Raw genomic sequence first — 23157 nt, 5'->3', positions numbered from 1 at the left:
GCCCAGCTGTCACAGTTGAGCACAGCCATGATTTCCTAGTTTATGTATTTATGTTTTTCAAGCAACTGTTACTCTTAGTAAAACTAAACAGACTGAGAGCATTTCCAGTCAAAGGCAGAACACATCAGTGGAAAACATAACACTGCAGCTGCAGGAAAACTCCAGGAGATGGAGACAACCTGAAAGTATCAGCTCCATGGGCTTTGCAGTACTTTATGACCAACTTGCTGATTTCACAGGTATGGGAAAAACACGCTACCTATGCCTCATCTAAAATTCTTCTACTCTGAGAGAACATAAGGAGTGTAAAACATTTTTTCCTGTACAAAATTAACTTCAGAATGTTCCAAACAGCATACAAATATTTACATGTGAATATATATATATATATATACACATACTGCCAAACAGTGCAGTACTCTCTCTTGCTTTTACCACACAAACTTCAAGGAAAGCAAAGTAAGCTCAAATATTGCAGAGCTAAAGGGAGCTTCCTGTTACCTTGTCACAGCCAAGGGAAGCTGTCATTACACAGCACTATACCAGCCACTTGAGCTCTGGTACTGAAACTAGTGGAACCTCACACACAAGGCTGAATTCTACGTCTGTGAGTTCCAGAACCAATTCCAAATACTGAATTACACTTGTAAATCAGATCCTACAGATGTCCAAGGGCCATAAACTTTGCTGACAAAGCACTGACTGAATCTCTGGCTCTAAGGCTAAGGTAAGCCTTGGCTGTTTCTCATAAGTTAAATCAAGTGAAAAATGTGCACGATGCAAATGCTTAATTTGTCCATGTCAGTGTAGACCCACACCAAGTAATGGAACTTTTAGACTGAGGTAATGAAAATTTGCAGTTCTCAGCTTTTTTGCTACTTGCTTTCTTTAACTGCTGTGGTAACATGAAGTATTGATTGCTTAACTTACAAATTCTGATAACCTGAAATTGTGACATCCCTTCAGGAGACCAACACAGCACTGCTCTGAAGGCATACTAGCTTTGGTGGCATGGGCTTCTCAGGAAGATTTCTCACAAGGTTCAGAAGGAGCTACCGTGGCCCACAACACAACGGCAAACACACAATGAGAAACTGCCCTCACAGGAGGACTTCAGATACACTCAAGAGCAGTTCAAAAACTTTACTTGTGCTTTGCAGGCTACTATCCGTCACTAGATTGGAGACTTTTTTCCTGTTTTCCCATAATTATGCAGCTCTGGTTATGTGGCATTGTTCACTATCTGTATAATAATAAACAATAAAAAAAATAGCAAACCAGGAAAAAAGAGTATTTCCCACATCTTTCTATTTCAAAGGCATCCCTGCCAATGTAACATAACACCAGATTTCCTTATTTGCTTCCTGGCTATATAATCCATATTTATACAAATTAGTGCAAATGAGTACATGTCAATCTGGAAGCTCCAGCAAATTTGGATCTCATGGAAAAGCCCAAGGCAGGATGCATGCAGACAGAAGAGTGCTGGACACTGCCACCCCTGCATAGAGCCAGGCTATGAGCGAGTGTACTGCACTGTGCTGTACTTGGTGACCCTGGAAGACTTGCTCAGTGTGGCACTGGCAGGAGATGGCCCTTGTGAGTCAGAGCCCATCAGGTTAAGCGAGGAGTCTGTGATCAGGGCACGCTCTTGCCTTCCTGAGCTGGCACCTGTTGCCTGTTCAGCTCTGCTCTGCAGCCCCGAGGCTGTCACCACCCTTTCATTCAGCACTGTGCTGTGCTCCTCTGTCGCAGCGGGGAAGCTGAGCGAGCCCTGCTCTGCAGCAGGCACAAGCACCCTCTCTCGCTCCCTCACCACAACATACTGAGAGTCAGGAAGATCCTGAACTGTCAGAGCTCCTGGCCCTGCACCCACCGACTTCACCATCCTTTCTGTAACCACCACGTTACTTCCGTGGGGCAAATCAGGGATTTTCACCATGCCCTGAATGCTCGATGCAGGTGCCAGCACTCTCTCTGTCACCACTACGTTCTCCTTAAACTGGGGGTCTAGAAAGACAGGGGCTGAGGGGGCAGGAGCCCCCACAGAATAGGATGTTTCCATCACAGTGACATTGCTCCCTGTGTGGCCTGTGGGGAGGTGCTGGGCACTGTGCTGCCCAGAATGGGATGATGAAAAGGTTGTTTCTGTGACCACCTCCTTGGACAGGGTGCTTTCTCCTGTGCCACTGCCTGTGTGCACGGGTGGGATGGACTGGAAACCACTGCCTGAAGCAAAGGCTTGTTCAGAGGTAGAAGCATTTTGCTGATGTAAGGACTGTGACTTAGCTTCACTAAGACCAAAACCTGATTCATTCTTGTAGCCGCCGTCTTTCATGTTGATCTGTCTACCTATACATATTTCTGCCAGAGTCTTAAACTTGTCTCCTAAATCATCAAGAAAATGGTCATCAAGATCCCCCTCAATAAAGCTGCAGCAGCCAACGGAGCCGTGAGGGGAGCCTGATTCTCCCTGGGAATAAACCAGGAGACAGTCTTTTGCAGCTTGCTCTTCATCTTCATCCGCAAAAGAGACAGCTTTCTGCAGACAGAAAACAAAAGCAAGCAAAAGCTCATTAATTCCAGCTCTCGACTTGGTAATTTTGAAAAATCAGAAATGCTTGGACAATTCAACAAATTCAAAATAAGAAACTGAATGGATCCCACAGAAACTGTCAACCAAGTGAGGGCTGTACCTAACACGTTTTTTTGCTTTTTTGAAATTAGTCTGAACTTGACAGTACACTTGATGAGAAGAAAAATCTGAGATTATATTTAAAGCCTTGGATACCATTACCACCTGCAGCTGTTCCTTCCACAAATCTGCCACTTGTAATACTGATCCACAGTCATGAAGAAACTGTTTTAGTTTTAGTTCAGTGAATGAACTTGACCTCTAATTAGGTTTTTGTGGGAGAACACCAAGTCCATTTCTGAGAGTATCCTAACACCTAAACAAACATTTACTGGATACATGCTGACATGTTATCACCTACCATGGCCCTTTTCACTAGCGCAGACTACAGGATCACATCCAAGATGCCCAATAGGAAACAAAAAGTTAAATGGATTGCTAAAGCATGGATTCATAGTTCATCATATAAATTCTTAGGCTCTATGCCAGCTATCTGGTAACAAGGAGGGCTCACAAGTTCTGACTACAGTGCTTACAGGGTCAGCTCAGTCTGAAAGCAGTGTCTGCCACGGAGCTGCTGCAATGCTGGCACAAATAGCTGTGTGTCTGCATCAACTCCAGTTCCAGAAGTGAAGACAGCCAAGTCCTGTGGGCCTGCTGAACCATCTTTATCTAATATGGCTCCTGGCTTGTGCTCAGAACCACCCTTCTGCCACATTTGAAGTTCTGGACTGCAAATTGGCTCAGGAGTCTGTGTAATGTGCTATATATCCAGAACCCATTTGACTCTGCATGTTTATCTGCATTTGATCCTGGAAGTAGCCACACAACCCAAGATTCTGCCATAAAAAACATCAGCTGAAACTATTTGGTTTGGTTACCTGTCTGTTTCCTCACCCCTAATCCCTAAATATTTTAGCCTCCCAGAAGCTGTATGGATACTAGTATGACTTTCCTCCTGCAGACTTCATCAGGCAGTTATGCTTAAAGTTATGTCACAAAGAGTGGAAGAAAAGCAGATTGATGCTGTTGCATCTGTTCACCCAGGAGACCAGTAGCAGGAGCACTCTGAGACATACAAGTACCTAAAGCTCAAATCCTTCCCTGGCCTGAGGTCGTGATTGAAATCTGCAAAGCTACTCCCCTGCAAAACCACATCAGCTGCCAGTTGTAGGGTGTGAAGATATTTTGTTTGTACAGGTGATGGTGCATGGAAGTCAAACTTTTACTGCAAGGAGCTCACCAGCCAAAGGACTAATGGTGTGTGTAACGTGAAGAGAAGTAGCTTCAACAAGTAGGAACAACCTACTGGCCACTGGTTAGGTCAGTAAAAAAAAAAGAAAGGGGATTGCAACATATGCCTCATACACTTTTGATGAATGGCCCTTTACCCAGGCTGCTGGGCAAACAGACAAGTCAGCACCACTTACTGCATCAGCTACTTTGAAAATACAGCCCCACCCACTGGTGTATGACATCTTCGGCTTATCTTTCAAAAACCTTCTCCGTGGTAAAGTTTGGAGCTGTGACTCATGATGAGTCACAGGTGCCTCCCTAGAGATCAGTTTCATGTTCTTAAGTCCCTGAGATTTAGATCACACAGTCTTTCTCAGGCCTTTTTCCCGGGCAAGGCGCTCCTATGCTATTGCTGAATATTCTGGATCCCATCCACAAATACCTCCCTTGAGAGAAAGGTCTATTTGTGTGACCTTGCAAGCATTCAGTGCTAGAAGACCGAACATTGTCACACTCCAAAAATCCTTAATGCCCCCAACTCCATGTGCACAGTATCAGGACTGTTTATATCTACATATCTACTCACCTCTGTCTGTCATAACATGATATTTCACAATGCTAAGTGCAAACATTAAAATACTGTTATTTTTGGGTCGTATGCTTACATCATTGAAGTAGTCTCTTAAGAATTCTTCATTCATGGCTCCAGCCGCTCCCACAGCAACTCCTCCTCCAGACAGGACTGCCTTGCCATCCACACCTGCCATGCCTTCAGCTGCTCCAGCTGTGGCTCCATAGTCAGCAGCAGAAAGAAGACGCCTTTGCTCTTCCCATCTTTCCCTGGTAATGGTGTTGTGGTGCTCTCCTACGTGAGAGACAGAGCTGCCTGCTCCTATTAGAGCTTCTTCTCCACTCATTCCTGCTGCTGCAGCTCCTGCTGCCGCTGCTGTTGTTCCTCCTTTCACGTTCCCAAGCGCAGTGGGTGGAATGAAGCTTAGCACTGGCTACATAAATAAGACAAATTAAGATGTGACATGAAAGCTTTGCTGTCTAGCACATGGAACTCACCAAACCAGCAGTGGGGCTGGGTGGGAACAGGGAGGGTGCTGTCTTATGACTTGTTTGAATTTGCACTTATACATGTTGTTGCAAAGAGTAAAAGGCCTCCTAAAACAGGGTGCAGCTTCCACAAACGTATTGCCAAGAAGGTTTATGGAAATGTTTCTATAGATCATTGTTTTCTTGAAACTCAGAGGATTGAAAATGAAACAAAAATCTAAACCAAACAAAAAACCCCACCAAAAACAGGCTTGCAAAATTTAGGGAGCTCAGCTGTTCCAAGAAAACTCTGCCCAGTTTTCCTCAGATACTAAGTGGGGAAGTATGCACTGCCTGCCACCTTTGTGCTGCTGCCTGGCCCTTTTTTTTCCCTAACAGTTTGGCTTGTTAATTACCTTTTAACAAGAATTTAGTGTGAGCGTTGGCCCTAAATCAAAGTCTTTTACCTCCTGTTTCTGTTATTGTGCAAAAGCATGTCAGTGTATGCCCTTTTTTTTGAAAACCTTGTTTTGTATTGTAGCAACAAAGAGCAAATTTCTCTTGGTATTTACTTTTCCCTCTGCCGGTTTGCACTTTTTCTGCCTTTTTCTTTTTTACTAAGGAATTTCCTCTGTTTCAAAAAGAAAATACATAGAGAAGTAATTTAAAACAGTCTGAAACTTTAAATCAATGAAGGGAAGATCACCATTATAACCCATTATTTTGCTGCTTTGTCATGCTCCCAAAGGGGTGCAGAGCATTCCAGGCTTGCAAATGCAAATGTTTCACTCTCTATTGGTTCATCCCTTTTCCCACAGTCCTATCTTCTGCTCAGATATGATCAGCATTTGCTTGAGAGAGATTGTTTTCCCCATATTTTGGGATTTAAGTGCTATGGTTGCTTTTTCTACAGCTACTGGTGGAAGTCATCTCCCACACATCCTTCACTGAGCCTCACAGGGTTAATTTTACTTAATGTTCATGTGTTTGCTAAGATCTGTTGTAGAGCTTCGAAATATCTACCTGTAGTGTGGCAGAGGCCCCAGGTGCCAAACTGAACACTGGGAGAGAAATCAAAGAGAAGGGCAATTAGGGATACATGCCTTCTCCTCAGGAGCTGCTCCTTCACTGTTCCACTGACGCAGCATGGCTTCACTGTGGTCTGGTATGTCAGCAAACGTCTTTGCTCCACCAAATCCCTTTGCTCCCAAGCCACCTGGACACAGCAGCAGCAACAGTGGAACAACTACAGGGAAACAGAAGGTTGCCATTAACTGTGTGGTTGTTAGGACCTTAGCATGCTTACAGCCACTCTAAGTTTGGCCAGCTCCCATACCCAAATGTATTTTTAATGAGCTAGTGATCAGTGTGAGGGTTGGCAAGGGCTGAAGACAGGTTCCCAAATATTCAAGGCATTTCCCAGAAGCATATGCCAAGGCCAGTTTCCAAGAGAGCAAACTGACAACTAACACATCAGGGTCTGAATCTGCAGAGAGCTACATGTCTGTACCTGTACTTCTATCAAAGATCTCATATACCAATTCCAAGCCCTGGCTATCACTGTACAACCTCAGCATTTCTAACTCCTCCTCTTCTTTTACTAACAGATAACAACATGGCGTCATGTAAATCCCACCTCACCACTCCTTTGACATGCCTAGTGTTGCCTGGGGGACTCAAAATAACCCAGTTTCAGAAGCAGAGAATATTATCCTGTGGCATGAACTTTGTTTTATCACAATTAGATTGTTGCCAGCACAAGCAATAAACTATTGGGAGTTTAAATGCAGCACTGAAACACCTGGCCACAGAAGAATTACAAATATTCTTATTTTTCTTTTATTTTATCTCACCAAAGAACAATGTCACATGCTGCTCTGAGCAAGGCAGTGAATCTGCAGTGACAGAAAAGACAGTAGAGAATGTGCTGTGGCTTGAGTAGGAAGAGCTAGGGTTCACCTGGGGACATCTCAGAATACCAAAAGCATTCCTCACTGCTTCCCCACTTGTTATTTACTGCACCATAAACAAATATTAAAAGTTGTTAATATTTATTTTAAAATGCACAGCCTGAAATCCTTTGAGGGTGAAATGCTGACATTACTAAAATTAGCTGGGGATCTGCCATGACCTCCACAAGACTAGGAGTTTACACAGAAGGTATCAAGATGATAAAACCTGGGAGCTGGATTGTTTCTTTCCTGATGCTTTGCAGACCACATTTACAGTGTTTCTGAGATAATAGGAAACAATTACTTACGCAACAAAAGTAAAAATGCCAAGATGATTAGCGCAACTGCTGCTGGTCCCAGACCCACTGACTTCGCACCAATAAACCTCTCCTGGCACACACCATCATCTGTACACTCACAGACAGTCAGCTGCAGAGACTGTGGCAGAGCACAGCTGACCCCTTGGAAATCCTTTATTAGCAAGGGAACTTCAGTTCTGCCCGGCTTCAGGTTTTGTGGTACCAGCTGTATGCTGGTGTCTGAGACAGAAGTGGAGGGAGGTTAAAGAAAAAGAAAAAAAGAAACAAAAAAGGAAAAAAAAAAAAAAAGACAAGGAGTGAGCAGAGAGAAAACTGACTCCTGTAAACTAACTAAAATACCACTGTTACAGTATTCCAACAAATCCCCTTCAGTTAAGCCCAGCCAATGCAATGGCTTTAAGTTTAATTAGCTGCTGCTACAGTACATGTGTTTTTATTTTTATCAAGTAATACATGCTGGTAAGTGAGCAGCCATACTCACTTACAGCCTCAGATAATTGTGAAATTTCACATGACCAGAGACAGCATGGAAGACAGCCTAATCACCTGTATAGCATCAACCATGTCATCTGGATAGATAAAGGCTGAACTCACAGAGAAACAGCTTCAGTCTTGAGGAGATTAATCTGCTGTAGGCCACAGACAGAGATCAGGAGTCAACAAAACAACTTCTCCTGTGGCTATGCCATGTCAACGACTAACTAGGCAGAAGATCACAGACTGATTAAGGTTGGGAGGGACCACAGTGGGGCATCTCCACTGGGCCCAAACTCCACGCTCAAGCAGAATCATCCTAACACAGGATTGTACAGGACTGCAACCAGACAGTTGTCGAGAATCTCCAATGAGGGAGACTCCACACTCTCTCTGGGCAATCTGTTCCAATTGCACAGTCACGACACAAGAAGTTCCTGCTTGTATTCAGGCAGAAACTTCCTGAGCATCAGTTTCTGCCCACTGCCTCTTGTCCTATTGCTTGGCACCACCAAGAAGAGCCTGGCCCCATCCTCTTGACACTCTACCTTCATCACATACTTACAGATGTCAGTGAGGTCTCCTCTCAGTCATCTCTTCTCATGGCTGAACAGGCCCAGCTCCCTCAGCCTGACCTCATAGGTGAGATGCTCAAGTCCCAATTATCTTTGTTGCCCTCCGCTGGATGCTCCAGGAATTCTGCGTCTCTCTTGTACCAAGGAGGCAGAACTGGACACAGCACTCCAGATGTGCCTCACGAGAGCACAGGAGAGAGGCAGGATCACCTCCCTTGACCTGCTGGCAATGCTCCCCCTAATGCACTGCGGGACACCATGGACCTTTTGGCCACAAGGACACACTGCTGGCTTGTGTACAGCTTCTCATCTATGCTCAGGTAATGCATCACTGCATATTGCCCATAAGAAGATGGGCATAGCTTGTTCCTAGCATTATTCATGAAATCCTGGTCATCACACATGGCGTATCAAGCTAGACAAAGATGGTCAAACTGAAGGAAGGCAACACACCCCAGAGGGCATGTCTGGATTTTTATAACCTTTAGAGAACAGGGAGCAGAATGCAAATCATGGTCTTAATGCCTGACTCGACATATAGGGTTGCTGTATTGGTCTCACTCAGCCAAACTGTCAGCTTGACTGGAATCAATAAATTACGACCTTAGGACTTCAAAGAACTGAAAGTAATTAAAAAAACATTTTCTTACCATTTCCAGATGCAATTATCCATTTTTCTGCAGTCCCTTCTGGCTCATCAATGACAGTAAAGCTGAAGGGATAACTGTTTGGGTAGCTATCCAGATCATGAGCTGTAACATCAACTAATTTTGCATCTGAACACACGGTCTGCACAGGGTTCACAATAACTGGGCAGTTATCATTCTCATCTTTAACCTGAATGACAACTGTGCCAGTGATTGTTTTCCTTGGGGAATCTAAGAATTTAAAATATGAAAAATAAAATTAATTTGTGCACAAAAATTTATCTTAAAATAAAAAAAAACCCAAACCTTAGTATCTCCCAAAACCCCAACATTGCTGAAGTAAGTTGAAAGAGATCTCCCTGGACCTTATGACAGCAGTGCTTCATTCCCAATGTTAAAAAATGTATTTACAAATTTTGTCTGAAGGCAAGCTGTTTTATTACTTTAACTTGAAAAAAAAAAATCCTGTATGGTTACACAGTAACATGTTGGTTATAAATGAAGAATTATACTTAGATACAAAAGAAGTTCAGAGAGACTTTCTTGTTTAGAAGTCGAAAAAACTTAGAACTATCAAGTCTGATAATGGGCATATTGAGATATTGGCAATTCCCATCTTGCCTATAGTTTCCTATCAGACCTATCTTTGAAAACTTTTATAAAAAGTTCACCTCCATCTAGACAAAGGTGAGAAACAGATACCTTGGGAGCCCATTCCAAAAAATGCGTTGCCTGTGTCTCTCCTTTGAATACTGAGACTGCAGTTGCTGCCTAACTTTAGAGATGGGTAGGTTAAACCAACAACCCTTGTAGATAGGCAATTTGTGTGAAAACAAAACCCTCTCAACTTACCAGTAGTCACACCCAACATGGTGATAGTGTAGGTACCATTTACTACATGAGGCGATTCGTAATCAAGATTTTTAGCAAGTCGGATTTCACCTGTGACTGAGTCTACAGTGATCCAGTTTGCTGCATCTTTTCCTTTCATGTATCTGATGGAAACAACACAAAGATGGACAATGAAAGATTTAGGTATGAGTGCAGTACAGAAAGTACAATCAGGCAGTGAGACTGGAACAGGAGACAGAGCTGCACTGCTGGGCACTGTCCTCTTCCCCCAGTCTGTTCTCCTAGCAAAAGCTGAGTATTAGACACCCATGAAAAACTGTATTACAGGCATGAGGGAAGGAGGTCCACCCCCGGGTGTGCAACTCTGCTGTGCACCATTTGTAAAGGCCATGGTGGTGGTTAAATAACATTCTAGCTGAAAAGCTATGATTCGAAACCCAACTGCACACATGCAGACATATTTGTGTTACACTCTTTCTGTCTGACTGATAAATATTTCTCCATATTCCTTCCTAATTTTACTGGAGACAATGGAATCAGATTGGTAAATCTAATCTCAAAAGCAGACAGGTATGAAAAACACACCATGCAAACACAACTTCGACCCAAACACTCAGGTCTTGCCATATACAACAAAAGAAGGAGGATTTTTGTATCACCAGATTTCTGCATAATAGAATACCGAAGATCATTATGATGTTTAAGGTGGGAATTATCCTTAGCAGAAAATTATTGCCTTTAAATTTTTTCAGTTTAACATGCAAATCTTGACAATAAGATATGACTTCTGACATACACAGTTATGGTTATAAAAAATTCTTACGTAATGTGCTCTGCAATTTTTCCAGTGTCTTCATCATAGGCTTGATACTGTCCAATAACCTGTTTTATCTGCAGTTTCTCACTTGCTTCAATAATTTTTGTGCCACCAGGGAACACAGGGCCTTCCCGCACATTGATCACCTTAATTTTGATTGGAATTGTTTCTGCTTTGTAACTGGGTTTAATCGACTTGTGGAACTCTGCTTTGTTTGTAACAACAATGCCTAAGTTTAGGCTTTGCATTTTTTCATAATCCAGCTCCTAGAGCAATAAAGAAAACAAAAAAAATTCAGAATTTGTCAGAATCCAGTATCTAGACAACATGCATATATTTAATATTTAAATTATACTATAGTATACTTATTTGGGTAATAGGGATGTAAATATTTAAGTAATATTTCAGCAGTAAGGATGTTTCTTAACCTGTTACTCCTGCTCATTTTTAATGGATGACACCATAGGTATGGCTTTATATTATTGAATTAAACTAATTCAATGTTTGTGAAAGGAATCCTACTCACATATTCTGCCTGTGCTTTCAACGAATCAGTCCTCGATTACCTGGCTTCTCCAAATTTATGTGTTTGCATTTGTTTTTTTTTAAACCTAATCATTCACTTAATAATGCTCAATTTTTTAAAAATAATTAGCAGTTTTCTGATAAGGAAACCCAAGCCAGGAAAAAAAAAAAAAAAGCTACTTAGGGCACTATGCATCTTCAGTACTTGTGGACTAAAGAAAAGTGAAAATTATAAAATAGACATTTACATTAATTTAAAATATTTTCATCATCATTTCAACTTTCTGAAATTCATAAAACTGTCTGTAGCTCATGGATCTAGGAACAGGTGTTGCCTGCAACATTAGCAGTGGCCAGGGAAAATAAAGAAATGTGTGCTGAAATCAAGGACAGCAGAAATGTGAAAGTTTACAGAATGTCAGTACTGTTGCCCAAAGGGCAAGGGAAGTCTGGGGACTCCTGCCTTACTAGTTATATTTGTGATCACACAGAATGCAAACAGAAAAGCTTAAAAAAATATTATTTTGCACGGAATTACTGAATGCATTAAAAATATGGCAAAAGAGGAGTAGCCACACATTTTACACATTGGCTGAATAAATACAATTTGTCAACACAGATGAATAACTTATCCTAATATTTAAAGTAGACTCTCTAAAATCCATACTTACCTTCACAACGGTCAAAATTCCTTCATTTGTTTGGGTATCTGTTACAATTTTGAAAAAACCACCTTCATTGCCAGAAACAAATGTAAAATTTGCCAGCCAATTATCAGAAAACTCTTCATCTTTGTCAAATACTTTTATTCGCATAATTTCCACATTTGCTCTGTTTTCTTCAATGCTTCCTTCAAACTGCAATAAAAAAAAATCCACTCTTGAAAAAGATGTCAGGTTTACCTCATTTCATCAGTGAAAAGAATTTTGCACAATGTCTTATTATGGGGTGTAGGAACATGGTAAAAATCGTGATAATTGTACTTACTGCACGACTTTCAACCACAGGCAGATTGTCATTGACATCCAGAATCTTGATTTCTAAAGAACATGTTGCAGCATTCCCACCTTTTTCACCACCACGATCCTTTGCTTCCACCACCAAAGAATAGCTACTTTCTGTCTGTCATGGTAAAAAAAAAGGTGTTTAATCCAGGCTAAAAATTCTTCCTTAGCTATATGGCCTCTATTACATTTTGGTGATGTCTCTTATGGTCAATTTTAACTACCTTCTAGCTAGAAGTAAATGTCACATACAAGTGCTTTGAGAGATTCTGCTGAAGTAGAACTGAGCCTTTGAAAAGGGTACAGGACTTTCACATCTTCCCCACAAAGAGTCAGACTGTACTTACATAGCAAAGTAAAAAATTCCAGTGACCATCAACAGTGACAGAACTACATGTCAGGACACAGGCAGAGCCACATCCCTCAGCCACAGAGCCAGTATTCCCATCACCATCTGCTGGCCAGAGAAAACTCTGCAAGCACAGCTCATGTCCCTGGTAATATGTGACTTCCAATGCAGTTTCACAGTAGCACCTGTCCAACTCTTTGAACTGTGATTTGCATGGCAGGCTACAAAAACCCAGATGCAGCCAGCAACTTTGCAGGTGGTGATGGAGGTTATCTTTGCCATACACTCCCCAAGAGAAAGAAATGACACTTTGTTTTGTGTAACTGCTGCCCTGACTGCACAGGAGGGACAGAAAGCAGCAACCATCAGGCTAGAGCTGTGCTAGGGAGGTGATGGGGGGGATACAGCCTTAATCCCATTGCCTCTCCCTCCGTCCCTGAAAAGCATGCACAAGACAGACAAGGCTTTAATCCCAAGGGAAGTTAAGAAAGGTAAGCTCTTCACCCTGCAGGCAGGGCTGAGGGTGACACAATGAGCACCAGAAAAGCATTACTAACAACCATCAAAATGGGAGGGGTTTTTTTACCTCTCTGTCAAGGTTTATTTTTGCTACTCGAACCTCGCCCGTATTCTTATCCATGCTGAATGCAGCACTAGGGCTCTGGGAAACAATCCTGAAAGCAATTTTGGAATTTAGATTATTTGGTTCATCTGCATCTGTTGCATTTATCCTCATTACAATTGTACCTGGAAAACATAAACAAAATATGGCACTTATTTACACCACCATGCACTGGTATATACCTTTAGTGTAATGTCGAAGATAAGAGCATTTTGTTAGATGCACTGCACAATTTTCTGATGCTCCTGACTTCATTTATTCAATGCATGAAGTTGAAGAAGTGTTCTTAAACCCAATAGGTACATGTTAAAAGTATATGTTCCAGCCAACAAAAAGATTGCATTTACACCTTTGTAACTCATAAAATTCAATGTGCAAATTAAAAAACAGGTTAAATTCTCTCAGTAACTCTGACAGAAAAATGTAGATACCACACAGAGCAGCAAGTACAAGCTTTTGAACAATGAGCTACGTTTCTCTCATACATTATTATAAAGAGAGCACTAATTATTCCTATACCTGAACATTATTAAAACCACTGATCTGTACTGATGCCCTCCAACAGCTTAATTCAACGTACTTGGTGGTACCCATGGTGCAATCCCTTATAATTGAATAAGTTTCTTCACATTATAGCGGCATTGAAACAGACACACTGCCAGGAAGTTTTAGGTAGGTAGTTTAGGTAGTTTTATTCCAGCTTTTCTAATCTTCTTGAAAATATTCTGTTGCTCTTATGTTTACTGATGTCAATAGGAAAATGGCCATTAGCCTGCTCTTCAATGGTTATGGCACAGCCATATGTGCTTACGGCAAACTACCTCTCCAGCCCACAAATAAAGTTGGGCTTTGGATGAGGATGGCAGAGTGAAGTCCCTCCTAAATAGCCTGTGACTACTAGGAAAGAAGGCAGATTGCATTTCCTGTGCAATTCCTGCAGAACAACTCTGGTTCCTGGATTTGTGGTAGCTCTGACAACAAACCAAAGGTGCCACAATAGGAAATACTGTTTTCCCTTGCCCCCAGGGTTATTCTCTCTCTTAATCACACAACACAGCCTTGAATAAAATCCTGCATTCACACATGGATGACCTGGCTTACATCAGCAAGAGAACGTGCCCTTGCTACTGCAGATGTACTACTCCAAAGTGTAAATTCACATGTCCCCTTGCATATCCTGGGAAAAACTAAAAGAAAAATATTTAAAATAAAGTTACCTGTTTCACTTAATTCTTCAACTGAACCAACAAAAATTTCATGTGAAAACACTGGAAAATTGTCATTAATGTCCACAACTTTAATGGGGAGGTCTATTGGCTCTTCCAGTTTTGCCCCATTCTTATCTAGTGCATGGCCTCGGACCTGATAATACAGACAGAAACAATAAATGAATCCAATGAGTGACTGTCATATATACAAACACATGTGCAAAACAGAAATACACCCACTAGTCTAAATACTGTAAGAGCTTATTACATATGCTTACAAAAACGAGCAGGCATACACAAATATACAGAAATACATTATATAGGTATAATATTTAAAGCAGACACATTAAAAGAAAATAAATAAAAAAATGGATAGGAGGGGATGTATAAAGAAAAAAATTAATTTTCAACTTACAAGAAGAAAGGGAGTCTTTTCTCTGTCCACAATTCCTGTTATGTTCAGGTCACCAGTCTTTCCATTGATAACAAATAATCCATAAGGGGGTTCTGTTACTCCTTGACCAGATATAGTGTAAGTTACTACTATTCCTGTATCTTCAAGATCTGAATGTATCTAGTAGGAAAATAACAAATTAAATAGCACTCAGTAAATAAAATCACATTTAAAAGTGCAACAAGATATTTTTCATGTCTTGTAATGAACTAACAAAAAAAAAATTTAACACACTCCACTGACTGTGGAGATGTAGAGATGAATGCAGGAAAGGCTGCATGTTCTATTTGAGAATCTGGTGCAGGGAGATGAGAAACATTTGGAGCAGGGAGTTGACCTGGAAGGTAAGACCTCAGCTAGCAAATACACCAGGACTGGAGAAGGGATAGGGTGGAGGAAAAAGGTCAGACCTGGAGATGAACACATAGAAGAGGCTGCAGAGACTAGAGGTTACACCCTTTCTCTGCTGTCAGCAGATATTCAAACCATCTGGAAAAGTGTGCATTGTACCAGTATCACCACCAAGGGGCATCCCAAGCAGAGGGCAACAGCTTGCCACCACCTGCAGTCACTTCATATGCTGAAGTGGTAGGAGTGGTGAATTCAGGTCTGAACACTGGTGCTGAACCAGATGCACATCACTCTTTCACATAGGATAACACCTGGATTATTTTTAGCTCTGTTTCCTAAAAGACCAGGCATACATAATCATGTTCTATGTACATCCTTCTGCCCAATCAGCACCAGCACATTTGGGACTCACTTGCCAAGTTCAATCCCACCTGAGCAGGGGTAGTGGGGTGAAAAAACTCAAAGATATTGCATTCCCAAAGCTTAATGAAAAATGGGGCTATGAAAAGATGAGAGACTGAGCCAAACCAGGCTTTAAAAGTAAAGGAAACAGAAGGAAATGTGTCAATCTTCAACTGGCATTCAAGCCCTTTAAAATTAAAGAAATATTTGTGCCTCTTTTTACGGAAGCCACACTCTAATTTTACATTTTAATCTCTATTTTTTATGTGTATTTCATATTTAACTGCTTTCTGGGCTTACTCTAGCAATTGGATTCTTGTAGGAATTGTCCTCCTCCTCCCGAATGAAAGCTGGAGGGACGGTCCATTCTCGCTTCTGCCTGACTGGGCTGCTGGGATGAGAAAGCAGGCCACTCCTGTCATTTCGATTATAAACCTGTGAAAAGACAAGATGGAATGTCAGCACTGCATTTACTCATTTCAGATAAATGCTTTATTGCTGTTGTAGCCAAGACTTCTGAGAAACTTTTGCTCTTTCAATAGCTAGGAACTTCAAAATCATGGAGCAGCATCTGCCTTCTGAGTCACAATCTAAGAGCTATACAGTCCTCAAGCTGGTTTAAAGAGGAAAACTGCACTGGTCTTTTAATCAAGTCAGAATTAGGCAAGACAGGCTTTAAAAATATGAGCAAGTTTCCATGACCAGCGGTAGGTGAAAATACACCTGCTCTGGAAGATTTAAATGCTTGTCATCAGATGTGGGAGGAAGTTTGGCACTAAGGCTGTTTTGAACCACCATTTCTGCATTACCACCGTGTTTATCTTCCCACCAATACTGCCTTGCATATTTAACCTTCTCTCTGAAACAGAATATATGGATGAGCAGGCCTCTATTCAATCCACCCAATGTCTCAACTATCCCCATTTAACTACATCTCATTCACATTGTGCATGAGACTCCTCATCCTTCTGTCCACTTTATTTTCTTCTGTCTCTGTTGACTCCCAGTTTAACATATTCAATAAAACAGAGTTTTTTTCATCGACTGAGTTCAAAAAGCAATCTTCATTTTTACTGTGTTAGGGGAAGTTTCTTAAAGTTCTATGCTACTCTAGGAGATGGATGTAGGAATCTATTCACTTACTTTTCAGCTTTCATTTCTCTATTCATTATGCAGTTTTCACATTTCAGAAAATGGCAGAATTCAAGACATTTATCAAGTGAAATAAGGTATGGCTTTGACAGGTTGCTCAGAGAACACTTCTACAGGCACTGATAAAGAAAAAGCTTTCCATTATATCCTACCTTCACATAGAGCCCATGTCCATAATTCAAACAGATCTGTAATGGAAATTATGATAGTCATTATTAATTCTATGTCTCTTCAGCAGCACTAAAACATAACTTTTGTGACCTGCTTCATAAGAGCAGCAAAGCCATAAGGAAGAAGGCTTCTGACATGTTTAAATTAATATTTATTATTTACCCATAACAGCTTCTGAAATATTCACCCATAACCATTGTCATTAAAAACATCCAGCACTTTGGAAAAGCTCCCTTTTCTGGGCAAGCCTTGGATTTGTGGCTGTTGTGGGTTACCAATTGCATCAGAGAAGAAAATCAGAAATGGTGTTTAAAGATAAGGATTAACCCAAACATCTGCTGAAGTGTACAAGACAGAAGCAGCTCTCCTACTCAGAACCTTGCTGGGAGGATAAATGGCATCACTTATTTAAACAAGGCAGAGGCGCTTGCTCTGACAAAACCTTGCAGGCCAACATTCAGCATTGGGACTGCCCACTTCTTCACACAGCAGGACAGGCCAGGACAGCTGTGCATGGCTTTGAATGACTCAGGTGACAAATCCTGTCTGGAAGAGGCCAACTTTCCAGAGACCCCAGGTTTATGTCAGCTTTCCAGGCACCATAGACTCTGCAAGTAACAACACCCCTCAGACTGCAAAAAATGTAGGTATTGGGAAGCAGCCACAATAAAAAGTAGGCTATTGCAACATAGGAAACCTACAAATCAAGCTTTTGAACTTTGCACAGGCAGCAAATACTGTTGTTCTGAAAACTATTACTACTTATATTTTGCAACTTAGGTGATTATTTTCTTAGGCATACTATGCCTACGGCAAAGCAGGCTCAGAAAAGGTGGTTTTCTACTCAAATAAGTCAGTCACTGACTGGTTTTTGTCTGATCACTGGGCTCTCCCTATTCTTCCCTGTGACTCAGCCTTGATTACTGAATTGATGACAGCTTCTTTTTTTTTTTTTTTTTAAGATGTTATCTTTACCCACACAACCCAGCAGATTGTGTTGAGCAATACAGCAGATTTCTGTTTCAACTTGTTCAACAAAACTGTTTTTCAAATGGTATTTTTTCCAATGTACAGAATCTGAAGATAGAAATTACCAAGCAGTAAGTTTCCTAATGGATATGCATCAGGAAGGGTACAGGATCTCCCAACAAGTTGTTTTCATGGATGTTCTTAATTTTATTTTATTTTACTAATAGTATGGATTTTCAAAATTTATTGTCATGATAATAAGATTATACCAGCAAGAGTGCCAGGAGAATTTTGCTTTATATTCAAGGTTTTCCACAGAAGCTCCAACTCTTTTGGAAGGTAAATAATGGACAAGATATCATCAGAAACATCCTTGGTTGTTCTAACTGGTAAACTGGAGGGAAAACTGTTTGTGTCTCAAAACTGAATGAAGACAAGAGGCAGACACTGAGAAGTTTCCTTGTATTGGAAACTTGAGAACCCAGCATAAACAAAAATGTCTGAAAAAAACAAGAATAAGCAGATCTTCCATTGAGATGAGTGTCAAAAATGAGTAAAAAATACTAGTAGTCATTATAAAAATAAAATCTTTCATTAAGATAAGTAAAAAAATCAATTTGTTTGCATAGTAGAAAATGTCCCTCAAAACTTTCTAGGTTAATGCTAAGATAGAAAAAATACTTTCGTTCTTCTATTATTCAACATGCAGTCCACACATCATCATTCCTCACAAGGGACTTAGAAGATAGCTACAAAAAATTTTTAGGAATGATGATTTTATGCACAAGATGCATAAATACAAGGGGGAAAAATATAAAGGGGTCCAGCCTTTTTATTGAAAAATTTTTTAAGTTCTAAAAATTTTAAACTGGGGAAAAAGCACTGGTGCAAAGTGACATTTTCTTCAAGGACAAGTGAAATGTCAGATTATACTGCCCATCAAACATGTGAATTTTCCCCCTCTCCCCCCTATTGTTTTTTCTTTTTAGTATCTTTCAACTCCCTTCTGTTAAATGGCTCAGAGAAGGAAAGCTCTGTCATTTGCTGTGGATCACTATCTTGGCTCAAAAACCAGACACCTACTGATGACACCTGTTGACCAGAGCTGAGAACACATTGTCAGGAGAAAACGAGATGATTACAAAAAAAAGTCTGAGGCTTGAAGTAATGAAATTCGAATGAAACACTATAGGAAAGAAGCAGGAATAGGCAAGAAGGCACAGGAAAGAAGGGAGTGACTGCCATGTATAGTGACTGCAAGGCTGCTCTTGCCCAAATCCCTTCCCACCTATAGTCAGGAAGTGACTAAAGGACACATTTTCAAAATAAAGCTCAGATTTAAGCTGTAAAACTATAAAGACTGAGTAACCAAGAAGGTATGTGTCTGTACTTACTACACTGGGAAACAGTAATGACTAGAAATGCAATCTTTTCCGTGTGCTGTGTGTTAGGAGATTTGGAGCTTGTACCTCCAGGGAGTCAGCTTGGTGTTGAAGACATGTGAAGACCTCAGAGAAGCAAGCAAGGGGGACCCTCCAAAGTCACGTACTAGTACATCTCCTGGCCCTGGGGAAAACAAACTACACTCAAATGCTTCCTGACAACTGTTTATCCTGTTCTTAAAAATGAGGGATGGATGCCCCTCAGCCTTGCTAACCTAAGGGGGCTCCTAGACAGTCCTACAGATGAAAAGTCTGTTAATTTTCATTTAATTATCCTAATTCTTAGCTCCTTGCAAGTGGACCATATTGCTGCTTGCATGATAGTCAGAGTAAGGCACACAAACTTACATATCTAAATGAAAGTTAAGCACCTAAACTTTCACTATAGCCAGCAGAAATATAGCCAATACCCACAGAGACCAGAGCACTGCTCAACTTGCCCCCAAAGCAGTCCATATTTATTTCTCCCTGAGCTCTACTGATTGACTGTAAGGATGTCCAATTAAGTACTGTAAACCCAACACAGGAGAATTTGTAGGGCAAAGCATTTGATGCAGAGAGCCCAACACCATACAACCCATGGTTTGATGGATCCTTCAGACTAGAATTAGTTTGTCCCCACAGATCAAACATCTACAAGCAGATGGATGCATCTCCCAGCATGGTTTCACTCAGGAGGGATACAATTCACACACTCCTGAGATTTTCTTCAAAAGTACAATATGAGCCAATCAAACAAGTGCACCCAGCATCCACTGCATCTCCACATACCTTCACAGAAACTTTTACATCTATACTGAGATGTCTTATCCTCAAACCTAACCTCCTTTGTCACATTGCTCTCATTGTATGGTGCAATTTGCTTTTCTTCCGCTCTTTGTGTAACTGCAAACTTATCACTTATCTTACTCACTGTCTTTTCTCAACTACCAGTTCTTTAATTTCCCTTAAAAAATCATAAACCAGGATTTTGTGACTTGGGATTTTTTATTTTTTTACTGTTCTGTAGTCTCTTCTGGACATAATCAGTTTTTTTCTGAAGTCTGGGCTCAAAAGTAACACACTACTTCAGTTCAACAGAATGGATAAATACTAGATCTTATGTATTTCTCAGCTGCTTTCAGACCTCACCACAACTGGGCTTTCCCTAATTTTTGGAACAATATTAAAATGTTGAATCAATCCACAGATGGTTGTAAATACTTTTACCACGTTTCAACATGTTACTGGCAACAGAAGCTAGGTTGCTTTGAATTAGCTCACCTCTGCTCTTCGTAAAACCAAGCACCACTTTGTGATGGTTTTTATTTAACTTGTTCCTGTGACTTCTGAAAATTAACTGCTACTGACTCTGACATTACAGAGTCACAGTTACAGACATTACACCTTATACATTCAGGACTGAATTTCATCATACCCAGCCTAAATCTAACATCCCAAATATCAACAAAGTACAATCTGAGGAAGACGTTCAGAGAAAAAGTAAATTTTGCTACTCCCATAGTAAGATTCATACATCTCTGTCAACTATTCTTTCACTCAAATGCAGGAAGTGTTCTAAGACTTCTTCTCTTGAAGCCATGATGTCCACCCCATTTAGAAATGACCAAGAAACCTCCCAGTCTAATAATCCTTGATAGCTGTGCCCACCCAGCAGGCCCCTGGCTCTGGGTGTGTGCCCTGGACACGCTCCAAGTCAAGCCCAACCCTTGGGTGCACCACTATTCAAAAGTTCCTGGAAAAGGGTCAGAGGCAGGAGCCTGGGGAGATCTGCCATGACCTCTGCAAGGTACCCAGGGATGATGATAAAGGGATGCAGCCTGCAGGCAGGGAGGGAGCACTGAGAGATACTTCCAGGAAAAATTGGAAGAGGAAGAAACTACCATTCCTGATGCTTGTAAGGTAGAAGACGCTTTGAGAAGACACTACTTTTAAACTAATTTTGTTTTCCAGTAGTTTCTTAAGATTCATAAGAAATAAATGACCTTAATCCAATACTCTCAAATAAGAAGCTTGACTATTTGCTACATGAATGCCCAGATTAGGAAAAAACCCCCAACATTTCAAAACCCAGCAGTGCCTCTCTTTCTCTTCTGCCACCAGCCAACTAAGGCAACTTTATTCACTCTAATATTCTAACAATGAGTCTTTTAGGCCAAACTGAGTTGACTCTCAGTACATTATATCCTGACCCAGCCTTAGCTAAAACTGACAATGATGAGGATTGAGAATAATAATATTCTTCAGGCAAAATTAACAGCATCCTGAGTCAGTGCAAACCCTCCAAAATGGATGATGGTGTGACTTCAGGTAGTGCAGGAAGATATGTAAAAATTTTTGCACAAGCGGTGCTCCATGTTTTCCATCATTAATTTGGACAAAATGAGGATAAAATGTTTTTCAACCAAACCCCAACTACCAGCTTGCTGTAAAAACAGGTTTAAGTGTTGCTGGCCAACTTAAGCAGTCATGCACTTGTACAGACATATGGTTATATGTCTGTATCAAAGTCATCAGACAACAGGTCTCCAGATAACAAATCTGATTTTGCAGGTTCCCGAGAGCAGGGAACAAGGTCCCGACCCCCAGCTCTTTCCATTCTGTCCATGCAACAAGCCATTCCTGATCCCTGCCCAGCTGCTCGGCAGCTCCAGGCACAGCCCAGGGATAGCCTCCACCCTCACCTTTGTCTGACTGGCGGCAGCCCAACTTCCGCAGGCGTTCTGCCAGCCTGGAAAGGTGAAAAGCAAAAGAAAATGCCGCAGATACAACGAAGAGTTTGCTGTAAACCAGCTAGAAAGAGCTAGAAAGCATCATTCCAAATCCAACAAACCAAGTGTTTTGTTCTCAGTTTGTTATGAGACAGTCATTGCTTTTAGCCTGAGAAAGAATTTCATAGGATGGAAGATCTAAAGGCTGATGGCTGAAAAACAGTGAGGGAAGGGCAGGAGAAAGCCTAAAGAGTCGTGGATTGTTAAGAATTTGGTGTAATTTTTCTAAGGCGATAAAGAATTCCAAACTTTTTGATTCATCTTTCTTCTTGGCACTATCCTCTTAGAAGGGAAATGCAATTTACTAGTACAGAGAGTATGTTGAACATGAAAACGGCAACAATGCGACCTTTTCACTGCGTCCGGTGCCTCCCAGCACCTCAGCAACCCCACCCATTCCAGATACCGCTCCTGTTGGGATTTCCTACCTCCACCTGCTTTCGGGCAGCAAATGGCGATGGCTTTTACCTAATTCCCAAAGAAAGAGAGAAAACCCCCGTTCCTAGCCACATGCAGCGTTAGGAGGGCTGCCAAGTGCCGATGGAAACACCTCTTTCCGGCGGCCGCACTCGGGACGGCGGATCCATCCCGCGGCAAAGCAGCGCCCCGGTACCGAGGGAGCCCCGCGGCAAAGCAGCGCCCCTCACTCACCAGCAGCGCCAGCAGCCGCCCCACCGCCGCAGGGCCCCGCGACATGACCGCCGTACCGGGATGGGACAGGACGGGCTCAGCTCCCGCGGCCGCCCAAGGCGGGAATGCCGGCGGCCCGTGGAGGGGGGCACAAGTAGCCGCGGGTGGGTGGAGTGTGCCGGGCGGGATCCGCGCCGGGACGGGGCAAGAGGCAGCCGGCCCCGAGCCCCGCCCGGCCCGCAGCGGCGAGGCCCGTCCGCGCCCCGCCCGCGGAGGCTGCTCAGGGCAGCCCTCAGAGCGCTGGGCCCCGGCTTCCCCAGGGCTCCCAAAGTTTACTTTGGTTTGTTTGCCCTGCTTCAGCTGAGGAAGGCGAGTTAAAGCGTGCAGGAGGTGCGCAGGGCTGCGACAACAAACGGATCCATTAAGGTGTAATTGGTAGGGGGGAGCACAGTCTCACGGGGAAATGAAATTGTGGGCGTTTTTAGGACAACCTTCCCTGTAATCCTTATTTTTTATACGCTCCGAGCCATATCCTTCCTACTCTTATCTGGCAGAGATCTT

General features: G+C 41.9%; 1 protein-coding gene across 1 annotated transcript; it reads right to left on the bottom strand.

Moving 5' to 3' along the window:
- Nucleotides 1-1128: 1128 nt before the first annotated feature.
- LOC103816074 (desmoglein-2) lies at nt 1129-22784 on the bottom strand. Its single transcript, XM_050971472.1, has 15 exons — nt 22618-22784; nt 16766-16801; nt 15762-15896; nt 14670-14828; nt 14264-14408; nt 13011-13171; nt 12059-12193; nt 11743-11928; nt 10553-10812; nt 9730-9872; nt 8881-9108; nt 7170-7400; nt 6009-6155; nt 4537-4871; nt 1129-2542 (listed from the first exon to the last, which is right to left on the bottom strand). Exons 1-15 carry the CDS (start codon nt 22660-22662, stop codon nt 1517-1519), a joined length of 3372 nt encoding a protein of 1123 aa, XP_050827429.1. The 5' UTR covers nt 22663-22784; the 3' UTR covers nt 1129-1516.
- Between the last annotated feature and the right edge of the window lie 373 nt (nt 22785-23157).

This window comes from Serinus canaria, chromosome 2 (genome assembly GCF_022539315.1).
Source record: "Serinus canaria isolate serCan28SL12 chromosome 2, serCan2020, whole genome shotgun sequence".
NCBI classification, from domain to species: domain Eukaryota; kingdom Metazoa; phylum Chordata; class Aves; order Passeriformes; family Fringillidae; genus Serinus; species Serinus canaria.
The sequence above is the reverse complement of the archived record's forward strand: the minus strand, read 5'-3'. Positions and strand labels throughout refer to the sequence as shown.

Excerpts from the sequence above, each read along its gene's own strand:
- LOC103816074 (XM_050971472.1), bottom strand. The coding sequence starts at position 22,662 with ATGTCGCGGGGCCCTGCGGCGGTGGGGCGGCTGCTGGCGCTGCTG. Across the intron at positions 16,802-22,617 it reads GGCGGCTGCTGGCGCTGCTG|ATCTGTTTGAATTATGGACA; the intron begins GTGAGTGAGGGG and ends TTTCCATTACAG. Across the intron at positions 9,873-10,552 it reads AAAATTGCAGAGCACATTAC|ATACATGAAAGGAAAAGATG; the intron begins GTAAGAATTTTT and ends TGTTTCCATCAG.